Genomic DNA, 19,317 nt, shown 5'->3' with positions numbered 1-19,317 from the left:
GCCTTGCCTTGCCTTGCCTTGCCTTGCCTTGCCTTGCCTTGCCTTGCCTTGCCTTGCCTTGCCTTGCCTTGCCTTGCCTTCCCTTCCTTTCCCCTCCAGTTGCTGCTCCTCTTCCTTCCTTTTCCCTTTCCCTTTTTCTCCTCCTCTTCCTCTTCTTTCTTTCCTTTCCTTTATCCTTTTTGGTAAGGGTCCACTAAGCATGCGTGGCCCCACAATCCCTCCATGGATGCAGTTTCTGAGCACCCAAATATGGCCACCATCTCTTGAAATGCCATGCATTTTCTAGCCAATGCAGTTGTTACAGTCTATTGTGCCGGTATATTATTCATATTGCTCTGTCTTCTGTACACTACTTTGCACACCATCTATTTATGGAAAACCTGGCACATAAATCAGTTCAGTCAGGTTAATCTTCCAGAGGTGGCAAATCAGAGGAAAGCAAGTTTAATCATCCAGGCAGGCAGTCCAAGCAAGACCCTGCGGGGCACTGGAGTGGGACAGCCCATCTGGGAAGAGGCTGCAGAGGCAGCCCAAAGCCAGATAACGCAAAGCAACCCCTGTATAGACAGTCAGACTCCACGGCTCGTCCTAGTCAATCAGGAATCCTGTGGTGAAAGGGGTAACCTTACTGTGCAGTGTTCGTAAGTGGCAAGAGGGTTGTGTGAGGGATTCCATTTGGAATCTGTTAGATTCCTCATCTAAGCTCCCAAGGCTCATCCCAAGTCCGTCCCATGCCCAGCTGTCTCCTGGGCATCTGGAAGGAAGCAAGTTCTTGTGCAGTTCTTGTGCCCGTGTGACTTGCAGCATTGCCTAGTTTGCACAAAGTACTGGGGACGTTATGTACTTCATGCAAAGAAGCCGCTAGTGTTCCCCAGTATTTGCAGGCCTGATCTCAGCCCAGCTTGCTTTGTAGCCCAGGCTAAGTGTAGAAAAGTAATCTGGTGCGCTCAGGAGAGCCAGGGTCAGGTCTGATTTTTGCATCTCCAGGTGACAACGTCACCAAAGGAAAACAAAACCGGCTGAGAGGTTCAGAGATGCCATGGGTTACCATGTACCCAGGTGTTGCTCCCCACCACCACCAAAAAGTAGCCAAGGCAGGGGCCAGCAGACAGGCTGGGCTCAGCTCTGCTAACTCAGCTCTGTTTGAAAACACACCGAAAACGCACCTTCTAGCTACCATTTTAGAGTTTCCCTCACTGTGTTGACAGAGCAATGCAGCACTTCGTGGTGAAAAAGAGATTGTATTAGAACATCAAACAGGTGTTAGCCCTAATCCTGACCTCCACATGTTACCCTATGTAACAGGAATCTGTCATAGCCATCCTGTCAGTTAAACTATCTCTTAAATGCAGCCGGAGCGCTGAGCGGCAAAGCACGCACAACTGTCTGGTCACAAAGGGATCAACATCAGCTCAGCCCAACTCAAATCCCACGAACAAACACCAGGTTGGAGATATTTAAAGCTCCTTTCAAGCCACTGACTTATTATTTTCTCTGTTTCTCTTTACACAAAGCAGTTGCTCCCTTCCTAAAGCCCCAAATGCCAACCAACCATTCAGACAAAAAGAGAGAGTAGAGGTAATAACCATTCCCACAGTAACACTGTCTACCTTTGGAGAAAATTGTGAAGCCATGGAATTACCCTTGGCCAGCAAACTATTTGCTTCTGAAGAGACAATTTTCCTTCCTTTAGAAAAGGGGCTGCTATCAATATAGGACAGCTGTGTCCCTGTAGGATGCAGGAGACTTGACTGCCCGCTCCCTAAGACTGAGAAAAGGGACTGTTTCTTCCCTCGGTGCACGTGGATAGAATTTGCCACTGTACAGTGCTGGGGTGAAGGACAGAGGTTCTCAGAGCATGGGAGAAGGACTTTCAGCAAGTTCACAGAGGGAAACTTCTCTCCCGTGGCAATTAGCAATGGCCTGTACTGGATCCTCCACATACAGAAGGAATTTAGTTCTGAATAGCACATCCTTGAGACAAAGAACACAGGAAAGTCATTGCTTTCAAGGCTGTAAAAGTGAGCTTCCATCTGGCATGCAACTGCTGGAGGTACATTTTCAACATTTTGCCCCACGGCATGGATTAGGTGTGTGTTTTCTCCATCAATTTGGGAGTACCTTCTCACAAAATCTGGCAAAATGTGGGGAGAAACCCCGGAGGATGACTGCTTGCCATTCTATGAACAGGTTTGGGGAGTGCAGATCAGGTTGCTTCACTTCAAAATGCAAACCGGGGCAAATCTGAGACCAGCCCTGGATCCATCAAGGCAAGAGTGTGTTGCTCTGGTATTTCGGGGTGCTCAGAAAAGGCACGTCCTGTCTCAGCATCGCCGTCTTCTTTCCAGTGCTTCAAATGAGCCACCTACCAAAGCTGTACCATCCTTCTGGTTTTCATTTACCCTTTTTCCCCGAACTGACATGACTTGGTGACATGACAATGTTTCTGTAATGTGAGCCAGTGTGGAATAATGAGTAAGGTGCTGGGTAATAACTGGTTTCCAGTCCCCACTCCGCCATGAAGCTCACTGGGTGATTTTGGGCCAGTCACAGACTCTCAGCCTAACCTACCTCACAGGGTTGTTGTTGTGGGGATAAAATGGAGAGGAGGAGGTGAACCTTATGCACCACTTTGCAGTCGTCGCAGGAGGAAAAGGGCAGGATACTAATGTAATATGATTATTTATTTTTTATTTATTAAAACATTTTTATGCCGCCCCATTCGCCGAAGCCTCGGGGCGGCTTACAACAATAATTATGATGATTCCAGTGTTGCCACACATAAGCTTTCACACTTTTCCAGTAAAATTCCTTTCCCCTTGGTTCCTACCTTATTTATTTATAAAATCTATTTAAAATACTTTGGGCTAAGCTCTCTCAAGATAGTTTGTAGGAGGAGAACAGGATCAAAATCCAATCCAATTAAAACAGCACTTAAAACCTTTCAAATCTGAACACTAAATTCTGCAGTTTGAGCACTAAGAAGAACAATTTTTTTAAAAAGTGCAAAAGCACCAGCAATATAAACTATTCAGCTCAGCACAGGACCGTCATCACAAACATATGGAATAATAAACGGGTTACAAAGACCTGTTTAAAAGCCAGCACTAAGGGGGCTAAGCATAGGCATAGAGTTGGGGCCACCACCAAAAAGACTCTGTCCCTAGTGCCTGCCGATCCAATCGATCTGAAAGGCAGACACACAAGCTGGGCCTCTGGAGCTGCTTTAAGTCCCAGGGTGGCATGAAGCGAACAGCTACCAAGTTAAAACACTGGTTGATCAAGGATGTTACCCACAGCTGTAACCAGCAGTGCTATTGCAGTGTTCGGCAGGGCTTCTCCATTCTTACATCTGAGTTATTTGATCTAGAGGCGTTCGGGATTAGAGGTGCACAAATCAGCCCCTTTCTGGTTCATGCCATCTTCAGATGCCCTTGCTCTTTGGATAGTCCTGTTCTGTTCCCATTTTAATCTGAATTTTTAAAACAACAACATCTTAAAGTACACATTAAAGCATGCATTCAAATCCCTAGCTAATCCCAAAATGTGTCCATGTGTATTCTTCTTCAAAATACATATTTTATGTCATATCATTTATTTAATATGATGCTTAGGCCACATTTAATGTTAAATCCCTCCGATTATTTTTCAAGGCAAATGCCGATTCGTTTAACCGCTGAGAATTGTATCACAACCTTCATAGATGATCCAAACGGTGCAGACAGCTCGATTCAATTTGCATGGTAGCAAGAGAGCTGCAGATCGGGACATCTCAAGCATGAATTTGTGACAATTGCAGTTTTCTAGTTTCCTTGCATGCACTCTGTTTTTTCTAAGAAGTCTCCAGGAGTGTTTAAAACACCCAGTGGTTATAAGGCAAGTTGAATGGAGCTTAACAATGATTAATCGCCGATGGATGGCTGAATCTATCAGTTTCAGTTTATCCCATTATTATTATTATTATTATTATTATTATTATTATTATTATTTATTATTAAAATCTCAGGTTCTTTCTGTTCCATTTATGAAGAAATTTGCAAATTCTGGTAAATACTTATCCAAACCAAACTGCAGCAAAATCCTCAGCCTTAGGCACTAGCCAAATTCAATAGTGGTGACGGCTCTTCAGGAGGACCTGGCTGCCATCCAGCATTTCGAGAGGAGAGCTTCTCTGGAAAACAAGTGGCAACCAAGTTCAGCAGCAAAATGCAAGGATGTCCGAGGAAGCAAACTCAGGTTTTGAAAATATGGTGGGTTTGACATCTGTACATGTGAGGGTCTTCTTGTCCCTTGTCCATGTCTTCTCCATGCAGAAGGATGTGAATGGCAATGAGCACTTCTTGGAACTAAATTGGAATGAAATTCTCACTCATCCATATCTGAGACCCACAAAAACCATGAATGCATTTTGTGTTCATTATGCAGGTCTCCTAATGCATATGATACAGTCATCCAGATGTATCTTTCTGGAACTAATCCGTGGATGGAACCCTAATCCACCAGATCACAGCTTAACAAAGAAACATAGAAACAGAATGAGTCAGAAGGGGCCTCCTGGTCCATCTAGTCTGACTCCCGGCTTCAGTCGGCTCCACTCATGACATGCCCACCATGTGCATGTCCAGCCTGTCCTTGAACACCCACACCGATGGGGCCTCAACGACCTCTCGTGGAAGCCCATTCCACACCCTCGGGGTCCTGACTGTCAGGAAGTGCTTCCTGGCATCTAAATGGGAATCTTGGCTCCCTGAACTTTGCTCCATTGGAGCACATCCTGCCTTCCTCTGTAGGGGAGAACAGGTCTCTATCCACCTCCACATGACACCCCCTCTGTCACCAACAGATCCCCTCTGAGTCTCCTCTCCTCCAGGCTGAAGAGACCCAGTTCCCTCAGTCTCGCCTCATACGGCATCCCCTGCAAACCAGCCACCAACCTTGTGGCCCTGCGCCACACTGACTCTAGCTTGATCAATACTGTGAGTATTGTACAATACTGTGAGTTCTGGGTGCCAGGCAGGGCTGCGTCAGCCCTCATCTTGCTCATCTTGCCCAAAAGAGTTTTGCTTTTCCTGGCATTCTTGGGGTGTTTCTTTCCCTCAGGAAGCTCCAGGCGCACTGCAAAGGGGTGCTTTAGGTGGAATTTGGCACCCGCGGCCCTTACGGTTAGAAATGCAAGCATGGGGCCTAATCCTTCCTTCTGAAATCCCTCCACTTGTCAGGCTGGCAGTAAAATCCCAAAGCATTAGCCTAGCATAACAGTGGGGGGGAAGCACTCCAGCTGTGTGTGGTTTAATATACTGCAGGCGGCCGATGGGTGAAACTTCCTGTCAGTGCTCTTTGATGTAGAGCTGATATACCTGGGCTACAAACCTCCGGGAATCAATGGAATTAGAAAAAAAAATCCTTTTCTTTCAAGGACAGCAACGAGTGACAACTGCAGCCCGCCTACCAATTGGCATCCGTGCTACTCCTGCCGGTATTTCAGAGAGTGGCTACTTGAAAGCAAGGTCAGGGAAGCGTTATTGCTTTTCATGAATATCAGAAAATGCATCTCTCCCTCTCTCTCTCTCTCTCTCTTTCTTTTGATCACATTTTTCTTTTTCTTTTTAAAAGATGTATGACTGCCGCTTGGAATTTCAATACCATTGGCTCTGAATGAGCGTTAGTTTTATTCCTCTCTTCAAAGAGAACCTTGATAGCCTTAATACATGAATAGATATTTATATGCACCTAGGTAGTAGATCCTATTCATAAAACACCTGGCATAGTTTAAGGGAATTTTTTTTCAAGAGGTATGCAGTAACTTCAGTCCTTCTTTGCTAATTTTTCTCCTAAGGTTAGTCACTTCTGTGAGTGCCGCAACATCTTCCCTTCTCTTCTGGACTGACTGAGAAATGCTCCGTTGGACTTGGATTCAATGATTCCATGGACATTGGGCGGAAAGGAAAATATAGGGTCTGTTCAGACTGCCATTCGAAAGGTGAATTGACATTCACAATAACTCTCTCATGGGGATCATGGACACTTAGTGGTAAGAAGGTCCCATGGATTCAGACAGGGCCTGCTTTGAAGCGTGTGTGCTCAGCATTTCAGTCTCCGTGAAATGATGAGGGCTGGTGGTACATAAGGATGAAGAGCAATCTACAACAAACTCAAGCAACTGGATTTCGTCGACTCCTCCCCACAGATTCCACAGTGGACCAGTCTTTCCCAAGTCCCATGGATTGCATGGACTCATTAAAAAAACTTACCCGATCTTATGCAAATTTCCTTCTAGAAAAGGAGGGCAAAAGAAAAAAAAAAAAGCCTAACATGTGGCAATGTACATGTCGGGAGGATCTGCGCGGTTCCGGGAGGAGAGCTCTGCGCATTTTCAGAAATGTGGGTGTGCACAAGGCACCTTTGTGCCAGTGAGTATTCTGCAGCTGGCAGGACCCGATTCCGTTGGTGAGAGCTGGGTGGAATGAACGGTGCCTGGAGAGCCACATGCTGCAGGCAGAACGTCCTCAAGAGGCCACCCGAGTCTGTCAGTCTGCTGGCAAGTCCTCTCCAGGTTTTGGAGACCCTAGGAATGAAAGCCCTCCAAAGCCCTGCTTGGCCCTAGGCCCCTCATGGCTGCAGCTTCAGCCACGGATTCGGTCCACCCCGCCTCTGGCCTCGCCTTCTTCATCCTCTGCCCTTGCCTTTCCTGGCATGGCCGCCTTCTCCAGGGAGCCTTGCCTTCTCGTCATGTGCTTAAGGCATCCAGGCCCAGGCTTGCTGCTCTTGCTTGCAGAGCTCGCGTTAATCCGGGACCTACTTGTTCGTCTTTCTGCTGGCCCAAGGTCTCTGCAAACTTCTCTAGCGCTATGCTTCAAATGCATCGATTCCCTTCCTGTTCTCGCAATATGAGACCACTGCAAATTGTAACACGTCCGGGAGAACACATTAAAGAACAGCTTCTTTATGCCTCCCTCTTCCAGAGCCCCTTCACTAAGACTTGCTGTCATGCTCCTCCTTGTTCAAAGAACTGCATCTGTCGTAAGACTTCCTTTCTCCTTCAACTCTTTCTTCAGGAACCTCTTCTGCCACCAGTTCCTCCTTAAAGCTCACTACTCTGAGCACTGCCCCTCCTTTCTTCCAGGATCCTCTCTGGCTCCGGGAGTCTGATATCAGGGTTCTAGCAAAACGATGGATGGCTCAATGAATCCGTTTTGATTCCCCACAGTTCCTCGTGTGTCTCATTCCTAGGCTTGAGCAGCACCTCTTCTCAGCATCAGCAGATTTTGTTGGCTTGGTGCACCATATCGTCTTCCTAGCACTGGATGAGTCCCTCTCTGTCTACACCCACACTTTATCTCCAACCTGAGCTGGGTTCTCCATGGAAGAATTTCTCCGGGAGGTAGACCTTTGAGGCCAAGGCTTTCTCTTTCTAGTTGCCTCCATGGAGGCTCCATAGATGGTGTCCTGTGGGCCCAATCCAGCCCATGGCCAGAGGGTCCACATCCCTGAATGGGGACAGTCAAATGGTGGTTCTGCTTTTAGAAAGAAGGTTGGGCTAAGTAAACTTCAACCTTTTGGGAGTCAAGATTTGATATCTGCAATGATTCATAGGTACAATCCTATTCATAGATCTTTAAGCCCAGGAACTCTGAAGCTTATGAACATCCAATGCAAAATAGGACAAGTATCAGGGGTGATTGTCAGCTCCCCATCCTCCCGGCCTGCTCTTTCCACCCACCTTGCTGGAGTATCTTAGAAGGGGAGGGAAGGAAGCTGGAATGGCCGCATGTTGCTTCATATCCTAGGCTTTCCCATCCTTTCCTCCCCACCTGCTAAAAAGCTCCACTTCCCCCTCTCTGAGGATGATCTCCCAACCTCAACGAGCAGCTGTTTTCTTGGGCTGGAGCACCAATTCCCAGCCCCAAGGCCAGAGGGCAGCATCTGACCTCAGAGTTGGGAATATCAAAAATCCTATGGCCCTCGCAGACCCTGGTCGGGGCCATAGGATTGCTCACTAAGGCTAAGCTGTGACACCAGTAATGTCCTTTGTGTCATGAAGCAGAAGAGTCCTGTAGAACATGTGCAAGATACTATGAGCACTGATAGATTTAGGTCCGTGGAAGTGCTTCCCTGGAGAGACAAGAACCTGTCACTTCGCAGAGCAGAGCAGCAGGACACCCTTGTCAGGAAAAATCCATTGAACTTGCCTGCAGAATTCCAGGCTATTGCATGGTGTGGGATCCCCACACTCTCAAGCCTGAAAACTATGGGAAGGATACGTCAGTAGGGACTGCTGTCCAAAGGAGCTTCCTACAAGGAGGTACCTGCCCATTGCGATAATTTGTTCTTTCATTCATGACAACCGTTGAAGTCTGGTGAGGTTTTTCTCATCATTTCTGTCAGCTTTTTAAAACATAGATTTCAGCATCTGCTCACTGTGGGGAATATTTAAGTGTGTTGGGCTCTTAACTAAAAACATGCATAATTTCAGGCAGGCATTTGTTCCAAGGGGACCAAGGGCTCCCAGGAATAGAAGCAACTCTTCTTAATTTTACCCCATTTGATTACTGTAGTTCTGCAGGATTTAAGGATGACCTCTCTCGAGGCACTGGAAGGGTGGCAGCCATTAACTAACCAGAACATTTTTTTTCCTAATGGGCATTCTGGGAATAAAGAGAGAGAGGATGGTGTTTTGGGAGATTGCTGAAGTGTGAGTGAAAGCAGAATAGGGACCAGAGATAGTTGGAGAGATGAGGTAGAAGAGTCTGCCTGAAGGTATCATTCGTTACAGCTTCTGAACCATGAAATCCTTCCAAGATGGATGGGATGGTGGCACAGCAAGCCCGTGCGCATGGGAACGGAGGACTGAGGGAGGAGCCTGAATGCAGGGACAAGCAGATGGGATTCAGAGGGTGTTGTGGCATTCATAGAATCATAGACTAGCGGAGTTGGAAGAGACCATGAAGGCCATTGGGTCCAAGCCCTGCTGTTGCAGGACACCAAGTCACACCATCCCACTCAGATGGCTTCCCAGTTTCTCCTTGAATGTCTCCAGTGTGGGAGAGCCCACCACCTCTCCAGGCAGCTGGTTCCACTGTGCTATTGCTCTGGCAGTGAGGAAGCTTTTCCTGATGCCCAGTCTGAATCTGGGTTGTCATGACTCGAATTGATTATTCTATGTCCTGCACTCGAGTATCAGCAGAGATCCCTTTAAATAAAACTACGTGGAATGCAATATAACAACCAAGAGCAAATGCATTTTTAAGCTACAAACCAAAGAAGTGAGACTGTAAATCAATGAAAACCTGAGCAAATGTGCAAAAGGTATCCAAAGTTCACCACTGTTTCCGTCTCTTGAACCTTCCATGGGAAAGTGTTCCAGAAGATGGGCGACACTTCTGGGCATGCCGTTCCATGATGACAAACTGCGAGTCATGGGAAGACCCATAAGACCTCCTTGGAGGCCCTCACAGTCCAATTCGTTGCACATAAGGAGGCCAAACAGTTAGGTATCCTCACTCAAAGTTCTTTAGAACTTGCTTTGAATGAGCAATGAAACATTGAAGGAGGCTTGCTAGCAAGAAGAGCCAGTGTGGCGCAGTGGTTAAGAGCACGGGACTGGGACTCAGGGGATCCGGGTTCAAGTCTCCGCTCAGCCATGGAGCCAACTGGGTGACGTTGGGCCAGTCACAGGCTCTCAGCCCAACCTACCTCACAGGGTTGTTGTCCTGGGGATAAGATGGAGGAGGAGAATGATGTAAGCTGCCTTGAGCCTTTGTAGGATATAAATCGCAATATAAATAAAATAAATAAATAAAATAAGTAGGCAGCCTGTGCAGTTCCTTTGTCCGGAATGGGTGTTTAGCAAAGTGATCCTCCACTGGCCACCTCCGTGGCTTCATTCTACACTAGCTTCAGTTTCTAAAACTAGTTCGAGGGCAACCCCACATAGACCACGTTGCAACAGCATGATCCGGACGTTACCTCTGCATGGATCATCGTGGCCGGGCTACCCCCAACCAGGAACAGTCATAAGGGGCGCGACAGACAGTGGATAACGAGCGCTTGAGGTTTCTGGGAACACTCAGGTGACAAGGATGGATCCTTCAGAGGCAATGCAGCTCCATCCAGAGCAGGCAAGCAGCCCAATTCCTGGACCTGTTAGCTGCCCACCCAAGAGGGAGACTTGGACGTTTGTAAAGATCTCCTGAATGCCATGAGGAGCACTATATTCACTTCGTGCACTGAGGGACCTGGCTGGAATGATCTCTCTGTCCCTGTCTGTCTGTCTGTCTCTCTCTCGATCTCTCCCTCCCCCTCTTTCCCTGGTCTCTCTGAAAGTTAAAGATGTCCAGAAAACAAAGGCCAAAGGGGATAAGTTAGAAAAAGCTGGCTCTGCTGAAGCTGAGTTTTGTGGCTACTTCTTGGATAAAAGGAGGTAAGAAGCTAAATGCTGATACCAGTATTGTAAGTCGTTTAGAAACTCTAAGCAAGGGGGCTGGGAGAGATTGGGGGGGGTGAGGCCCCCCACTAAGTGTGTCTCCAGCTATGTTTACAGCTCCCCCTCGGGTTCTGGCTTGAACTGCAGGGAGATCCCCCAAACTCTTAAGGACTTGCAGAATCAAAGCCAGATTCTATCTATTTCCAGAGCTAGGACCCTTCTTAACCAGAACGTACTGATGGACAGGATGGGCCAGAAGGAACAGCCCGTGACTTGCTAGGAGATGCAGCCATGCCAGAACCAAGACAACTGCCCACCTGCATCTTCTCTACAGCTCTGAGTAATGCAGTATGAGAAGTTTACAGTCAGCCTACTGTGAAATCCCAACACTGTTGCAAGACTAGAAACATCAGCTAGATATAAGCTCTGTCCCTTGCACTGATCCATGCTGATGTGCGAGACACTGGAGAAGGATCCTGGCACTGATTCCTGTGCTAAGAACTTAAGAAGCGCTGTGATGAATCAGACCAAAGGTCCTCCCAGCATTCTATTAATACTGCAGCTAAGTAGCTCTCTCTGGGAAACTCACCAGTAGGTCCTGGGCAGGATAGCCTCCTGCCCAAGCGCTCTAGGAACCCTCATGCAGATGCCTCTGATGCTGAAGGTAGCAAAGAGCCATCACGACCAACGGCCATCTCTCCACCATCACCTCTGTGGATTCGGCTGGTCCCCTTTTGAAGCCACTGGAATTGCTCTCAGGTTTCCATCTTACCTTGTCTTCTTGGGTCAGAGCTTACTAATCTTCACTGGGGAGGAAAGCTCAGGGGTTCCTGATGAAGATCATGGCAAAGGGATGCCATAGCCTCTTCACCCATCCAGTGTGGACTTGCTAAGGCGCCCACCCTGATGTTGGAGTGACCCACGTTGCGTGTGGTCGGGGGACGTCAAGCTGGGAGCCACCAGACCGGATCCCTCACCAGCTCCTTGCACAGGATCCCTAAATCAGAGGATCCTGACCAGAAGGCATTGCTGCAAAGGCAGATCTGAACATGCAGAGGGGGGACTGGGCCCACCGGTCCTGCCTCCTGCATGCTTCGGACTGTGTGGGGAGGGGGACTCCTCACCTATGCCCAAATCCATGCAAATCCTCTAGCCAAGAGTCCATAACAGTGGCAATGCCACATGGAAGCCCCTGCGAAGTGGTGCCCCAAATGCTTCTCTGCTGCAGGTTCATTTCTTCCTGAAATGAGCATCTAGGCAGGATTATGGCCTCCCTTGCTCTCCATCTTTTATCACTTCTGGAGGGTTCTGCAGCCCACAGCGCCATCTAGTGGACGAACACTCCACAGCCAAAAAGAAACGAATCCGGTTGTCTCCCCAGCTACACAACACCAGGGCACAGCCCAGTACAATCTTCATCAAGGGGGGGCGGCTGAAGGTCACGATTTCTGATATGTGCATAAGGCAGCAATCAGCTCCGTTGCAAGATAAGCAAATTTCCCCTGGTAAGTGGACCCTTGGCTGCCCCCCTCTGCTCCACCCCCACGGATGGTGCTCCTGAATATTCTGCTGGGGTTTCCATCCCAGTTGTTCTAAATACAGAGGGTGCCAAAAATATATATGCATTTCAAGAAAGGAAAACATGGTTTTAAAATTGTAATATATACTGATCACAAAAGATGAATACAAGTCAGGTTGACTTCTGCAATCACGAGAGGTGCTCAGAGTGGTTCCCATCAGTGTCCAGACTCTCCTGGCTGAGGTGAACTGGTTGCGGTGTGAGGCCTCCCGGATCCTCTCCTGTACACGTCCCACAGTACCCCGCCTCTCAAACGTACCACAAACGCATGTAACTGTTTTGTATGTTGGAGGTTCTGTCACATACGCACACCTCCATGGTTGTTGTTCTTCCACAACGTTCTTGAATTTCAAACACCACTTCAAAATGGTCTTGCGCTCATCCAGTGACAATTCTGCCATCTTCTTCAACTGAACTGTGTGTCACATGGTGGCATAGGATTCATTTGATGAATGCCATCTTTCGAGCAAACGTCATACTGCATCTCGCTACCGTAATTCAATTCAACTTCAAAAAGTAATGTGTAGGTAACAACTCTTAAAATGTGTATATGGTTGTTTGGCAGCCCTAGTATTAGTGTGGCACCAGGCAAGGCGGGAAAACGCCCCTGTCCCAAGGAACTTACAATATTAGAGGGCGGGACATTAGTAGGAAGGAGGGGAGGCTAACAAGGAATGGCTGGCGGAGGCCGTTCTGGAATGCTTTCGCTTGGTTTTGGTTGGGGTGAAGGCAGTACAGAGCGGTGGGCAGGTCATCAGACGAGACTAAGTGCCACGTCAGAGTTTTGGCAGGACTTTCTTCCAACTGCTAGTGTCCATCTGGGAGAATGGAGGGCTGGGGACCCTGGCTATTTTCTGCAAAAAAATTGAAGGTTACCTCACAGGGGCAGATAACCTGGCACCCTCGAAAATTTGGGAACCCCACTTCTGCAGTGCCTGATCACTAGCCACATGTGCTGAGGCTTGTGGGAGTTGTAGTCCAAAAGATCTGGGAGGTGCTTCCACTAGTAGCACGGCTTAGCTCAAAACAGGTCTCCCGTCCTAACACGGGTAGATTGCACGGGGCGTCTCATGGCACAGTAAGAAACATTGCAAAAGGCTGTGCCCCCTTTGAATAAATTTTGCTTATTCTAACCTGTGCCCAGTGCCATTTCTCAAGCCCACCACCCACCCTGCAGGAGGCAAAGGAATGGTTGTGAGAAGAGGAGCCCTGAGCACATGCAAAGCGCATTTTTCTCATCCTTCCCAGACTCGATCGCAGTGCATGTCTGAGCGTTACTGCTCTGCAGTGTGTCAAGGTTTCAGCCCTGCCAGAATACAAAGGCAGTGGGGACTTTGACTCAAATGGCGTGCTGGGGAAATCTCTTGCGATTCCACCCGAGAGCAGTCTGATGTCAGACGGGTGCAGCCCACTACCAGCGAGGCAAGTCTGGATAACATTCCGATGGTTCAGTCTGGGTAGAGAAGTTGCTCTCTTGAGATACTGAAGGAGCAATAAAGTCCTATCAAGCTTTCCAGACAATTATTACTATTATTTTATTGAAACGATTGTGGCAACCTAGTAATTAAACTACTAACTATGAGTCTTTCCCAAAAGGAGGAGAAGGGGAGAGGCAGAAGATGCTCAGAGAGTCGAAGGCCCTGCTGGGAGGGGGACCGTTGCTTTGGATGAGAAAAGGGGGTGGTTACGCTAGGACTGGCAAAATGGTACATCCTCTCTGTATTGTTTTGTCCGTGATCCCAAAAGGGGGAGATCTTTGTGGATGGAACAAGCAGGCCCCAACCAGGATGGGAAAGAGACAGGGCTGGGTGAAGGGGCTGCCATCCCCAGGAGAAAGAAGGCAAAGCCAAAAGACTTGTTCATGGAGGCCTCCACGGAAGGAGTGGGACATTCCGAGGCAGGGCTTCCCAGGTACCAAGAAGCAAAAGAAGGCAGTTGCCTTTGGCTTAGCTGCAACACAGCAAGTGGCTGACTTTTCCTTGGAATATTTTTACATTAGGACTGCCTCTTCTGAAGGAGTTGAGTGCCAAGAATGGGCAAGATGCCGTGTTTTGTGCATGGGTTCCTAACCTCATTGGGTCCTGTTGCCTCAGACCCTCCTGACCCATCTCCCTGCAGTGATTCTCCAGGGCTTTCCAGCCCTCCGGGGGGAAGCCAGGGGCTGAGCCTCAGAAAATCTCCCAGTCCCTGTCCATGATCATAAGGGAAGGACAGGGTGTACATGCAACCCACCCTGTTCCAGATGACCAAGCGCCTGCCCAAGGAAGACCTTTTGAAGGAAAGGTAGGTCCTCAAAATGGCAGAGGATTCCTGCATCGTTCCAATTTTAGTATATGTGCTGCTGAAGCAAGCACAAAATGGCAGAGGATTCCTGTGTCCTTGGAAACTTCACCCTTTCCTGATATAGAGTACAAGTGGTGTACTCTATATATACCCATGGTGCCGATCCGGAGCTCACAGTTGCTAGTCTTTGGTATCAGGCATCACTCTGCTCGTTTCAAAACACAGAAACCCAGCCCTTCCAGATTTGGGGGCCGTCTTGTTCATTCTACTGAGACCCCGGACCAATGCCCCTAAGTCCTACCCTTACAGCAGCACTGCTTAAAAACCAGGTGATGTGCATTTGGGACAGGCTTCTGGTGCCATGAGTGAAAAACTGGCTTCTGTCTACTCATGCAGCCTCTGGTAAGACAGTTTACCAGAGGCTTCTCCCTGCAAAATGAACAAACAAACAACATTGCTTGTTGTTCTGCAGTCTGGTTTGACATCTTCCTGGAGATACCTTGTTCGCTGCTCTGGATACAACATCCCAGGCAAGCTGAATTGTGGGTTTGACTGCCACAAAGCCCCTTGCAACAGCTCAGGATACCACCATTCCTGAGCATCAGGGAAGTTCTGGTCCTAAGCAGGGTGGTGCTCAAATACAACACAAGGCTGCCCAGAAATGCAAGGAACCCTTCCCTGCAGTGAGACCAGCACAAGTTTAGAGTGTCTCCACCCCACTTACGCATACTTCGCACAATTCTGGCTGGTAACCCATCCCTGCCTCTCTCCCATCCCCTGTCTCTGTTACCCATGGAAACCAATCCATCTTGGGGAGTGGAGAACAGAGGTGCCAATTTTCATTCAGCAAGATTCATTCCCGGGAAGGGAAGGGAAGGGAAGGGAAGGGAAGGGCTCAGCAAAAATATAGGAGAGGCCCAACTGATTTGGAGTCCTTGCCCAATTCTAGGCCTAAGCTACTTGGGCAACAGGTAGCATTGTACAAAAATTAAAATTTTACATGTCAAACCTGTATGCATGCCCTGTTCAAAGCTCTAAGGCTAATGGCAAGTGCACGTGCCCCAAAATATTCATGAATTACTGAAAACATGAGCATGTTCGTCTTTTCTCAAACCCAAACACTCATTTCCACATAATTTGTGCACCTTCCCACAACCTTCTGCATCAGCCACACTTTAGCCTCTAGAGGAAATTTCAGCAAATTTGGGGGCTTGGTGGTGGGGCCGCCACTGTCCTTCCTGTGCCATCTGCTCGCCAGCCCTGGGCCCTGAGCCATCTCCAACAGCAGGGAAGCTCAGCACTTCCGGGTATGCGGACATGAAGCAGTTAACCTGCTGCTTCCACTGCCAAACAGCCCACAGTAAAAGAAGCATCATCCAAAATCCATGCACAGTAAGTCATCTGCGCCTGGCTCCAAACCGAGCCCATTACAAAGAAAGTGGGACGTCGGAGGGCGAGATTATTAAAAAATAATCCATTGTGTCACAACGGCAAACATTTCACAGCTGAGGTGGTGGCAGCAATAAATCCCATTGATTCCTCAGAGGCAATGTACAATTAAAGCCCTGATTTGCACAAAAATAAATAAATAAAAGGGGAACCCGGTGCGGGGGAGGGCAGGGGAGAGGGAGGGGAAGGAGGAAGTCTCATTCCGATGCGTCAGTGCCAATGATCCCAGAGCAAAGAAGCAGCTCGGGCAGGAATGAACAAGTTTGCGTTTCCAAGTGGTCCCCTCTGCCTGCAGCTGCCGATGGCCCTGCTTCCCCCGCAGCCCCGCTGCTGTACTGTCCTCCCTCATGCCACTTTTCTGTTCTTTAACTGTAGACCAGCATCCCAGAATAATCAGCTTTTCATTTCCCCGGAAATGGGCACGGTCTTGACCCGGAGCACAACTGCAGTGTGGTGCGTCTGGCCAGCGCTGTGGGTGGTCATGGCTGGCAGAGGCATTCTCGGGGTCACGACATTCTCAGGGTGAATCTTCTGACCAAACTTAAATGTACGGACAGACTCATTCTGGAATTCCAGAGGGGACAAGAGCTTTTGCGGTGCTGACCTGGGAGGCCTGCAAAAGTCTTTGGGTGGACATTATGCTCTGCATTCAAAGAGCAAAGGATTCAGTCCAGGACTAGAAAGGCTTTCAGGAAAGTGGCTTGAAGCCCCCGAAGGTAATGTCTGAATGAGATGGACTGTTGGCTCGGCTTACTGCATTAACAATAGAGGTGGATTATAATTTCAGTTCCATTTTGATAAGAAATGGCCAACATTTGGGAACCCACCATATTCAGGACAAACTAGAGGTGTTTGCCTGCCTGCTTGCTTGTTTATTTGTCTGTTTAATGATCCTTCAAAGCCCAAGGTTTTAAATGCTTAGCTCATAAAGTCTGGGTCTGAATCCTCAGAGATTCAGCAGCGTTCATGTCTATCATGGCTGCCATTTTCTTTCTGTTTTTGACAAGATCCTCACTTTAAACACTCCGTGGCAGCCCGGTGCCTTGTGGTCTTCTCCATGCCTGCGAGAGCTGTGCTTGGCTCGTCCAGACGGGTGAAAATTCAGTTCATTCTTCAAGAGTTCTTCACAGTTTGCAAAATCTTTCACACATCTGGGAGAGGAAGGACTTGAGAGTTTCACATGTGAATCTAAGGGAAAGTGGAATTGACAGATTTCCCCGTCCCTGAAAAGGGAGCCCATGAGGATCTCTCCCTGGGAGCTTGTTGTTCTCGTTGCGTTCTGCTTCACCTGCACTGGGATGTAACTTTGAGGATGCCTTCAAGTATTAATATCTGATGTGGCACATGATGGCCACAGTATGACGTTCGTTCGGGTCTTTTTTCATGCAGGCTCTTGGGGTGATCAACACACTTGCAGATGAATTAGATTGCAGCATAAAGAAGGATTCTTGAATACTTAAGCACGTGGGATGCAGGGCATTGAGGAGAGGAGAGGAGAGGACCGGACCGGACCGGACCGGACCAGAGGATGGTGGCTCGCCCATACTGGATGACAGGAAGTCTAGGAATTAAAAATAAAAATCAGCAGAGTGTCCAAACGCTAAAGAATCAATGTCACTTCGAAGTCAACGTGAATGTTGCAACTGGGAGAGTTGTGAGCATTTCTTACATAATAATGTATGTTATAAGGTTAAGGGATTTTCAAAAATTAGTAACAGGAGTGAAATGAGAAAGCAGCTTTGCGTAGATTCAGTGTAACTGGCAAAGTGTACAGCCATCCAGTTTTTATTTTGCGTAATGCTGGTCTGTAACGGTTCCCACCCCACCCAGCCCCATCCTCATGGCTAGAGGTGGCTTATCCAAGACGAAGTGCAACATTGAGTATACCCCGGCCGAGTGCCAGCAAATAAAAGGGGAAAGGCTCTGCAGAATACCTGAAACTCAGGGTCTGGGGGAGGTGGGATCCAAAGCTTCATGGCAGTCCCTGATAATGACTCTCTAAACTCCTTCAGGTGTTTAGAGAAGGTGCTACTGGATTAAACTTTTGGCACTCCCATGGTTGAGTCTTATTGTTAGCCTAGAACAGTTACGTACAAATCTATATTCTTTTCGGCGCCAAGTTAAAACCTTTTTATTTAATGGCTATTTTAAGATTTAATTTTATCGTTAACAGTCGCTTTTTTGTTTTTTGTTTTTATATAATCTTATTGATTTGTTATTGTTTTATTGTTTTTAATTCTACATGTGTAAGTCGTCCTGAGATGCCAAGGCATGTGGTGATGGGATATAAAAGTTTTAAATAAATTGAATAAATCTCGGGCTTGGACTATTGACTCTGAATTTTACAAGAACCCCCAATATCCCCCAGCTGGATGCTGGGACAAAAGGCAAGTCTGGAATAGAAGAAGGCTGAGCCCTGTGGTTGGAGGACCAAAACTGAGGGGAGTTCTTGGTTCTTCAGTCCAGAAAACCTATTCCAACTTGCCCAAAGCATTCTTTATTTCAACAATGTAAAGTTATGGTGGCAGTGGGTGGAGGAAGATTTACTACTGTTGATAAAAAAATAAATAAATGGCAGAAACCTTCAGCAAATCACCCAGATATCTGCCAATAAATCCAGTTCAATGTCCTGTCCACCCCAGCCTAGAGGAAGTAGAAAAGAAACCAAGAGTACTCCTTGGAGGATGGAGGTCAAGAGCTCTTCCTGACATGGACAAGTTTTATAAAGCCCTAAATGGCTTATAAAGCCCTAAACAAGATCTAAACAGCTTGAGACCAGGGTACCTGAAGGACCTCCTGCTCCCATATGCACCTACCTGGTCCCTAAGGTTGGTTTTCGAGACCCTTCTGAGAGAGCATCCTCCAAGGAGGTAAGGAGGATGGCGAGCAGAAGCAGGGCCTTCTCAGTGGCTGCCCCCCATTTATGGAACGGCCTTCCCAAAGCAGTTTGCCCGGTGCCATCCTTGCAATCTTCTCAGAGTCAGGCAAAAGCAACTTTATTTTCTAGAGATTTTAATAATTGATTTTATCATGTCAATTGTGAAGATTTTTGTTTATATGATATTTTTTAAATCTATGCTGTTTTAATTTCCCTTCAGCTGTATAATTTTTTCCCCTCTTTCTGGATATGGTTATATGCTTTACTTGACTGTTTTTATTGTTATTTTGTGTTTTCAGTCTATTACAATCTGCTTAGAGAGCCCTTGGGCTAATGCAGTGGAATGTAAGTTTAATAATAAATAAACTCTCAGTTGGGCTTTCAGAAAAGCATAGGCCACACAGAAAGGACTCAAAATCTTATGAGACTTGTAACCATATGGAGATGTTGCCAATAGCTGAACCCTCCTGCCAGAGGCTTAAGCCTAGCAAAACCACCTTTCATAGGAAGAGTGCAAAACTGGTCTTACATAGACCAAAGCCCAAGCTACAGAATTTTCAAAAATGAAGGAAGAGAAGGGGAAGGGGAAGGGGAAGGACAAGACAGAGACTAAGGAGAAGGAAGAGATGGAGATGGAGGAGGAGGAGGAGATGAAAGAGAAGGAAGAGATGGAGGAGGAGGAGGAGATGAAAGAGAAGGAAGAGA

General features: G+C 47.6%; 1 protein-coding gene across 46 annotated transcripts in view; it reads left to right on the top strand.

Moving 5' to 3' along the window:
• CELF4 (CUGBP Elav-like family member 4) overlaps positions 1-19,317 on the top strand; it is an 818,464-nt gene that overhangs the window by 516,276 nt on the left and 282,871 nt on the right. For 22 of the 46 annotated variants that reach the window (XM_044431447.1, XM_044431426.1, XM_044431445.1 and 19 more), the window contains exon 4: positions 3,851-3,865. The exons of the other annotated variants lie outside the window; for them this stretch is intronic. In XM_044431447.1, the coding sequence (XP_044287382.1) occupies positions 3,851-3,865 (15 nt within the window). The remainder of the gene's footprint in view (positions 1-3,850; positions 3,866-19,317) is intronic. 46 annotated transcript variants of the gene reach the window in all.

Source organism: Varanus komodoensis, unplaced genomic scaffold, assembly GCF_004798865.1.
Source record: "Varanus komodoensis strain SLA01 unplaced genomic scaffold, ASM479886v1 scaffold22, whole genome shotgun sequence".
Classification (NCBI taxonomy): domain Eukaryota; kingdom Metazoa; phylum Chordata; class Lepidosauria; order Squamata; family Varanidae; genus Varanus; species Varanus komodoensis.
The sequence above is the reverse complement of the archived record's forward strand: the minus strand, read 5'-3'. Positions and strand labels throughout refer to the sequence as shown.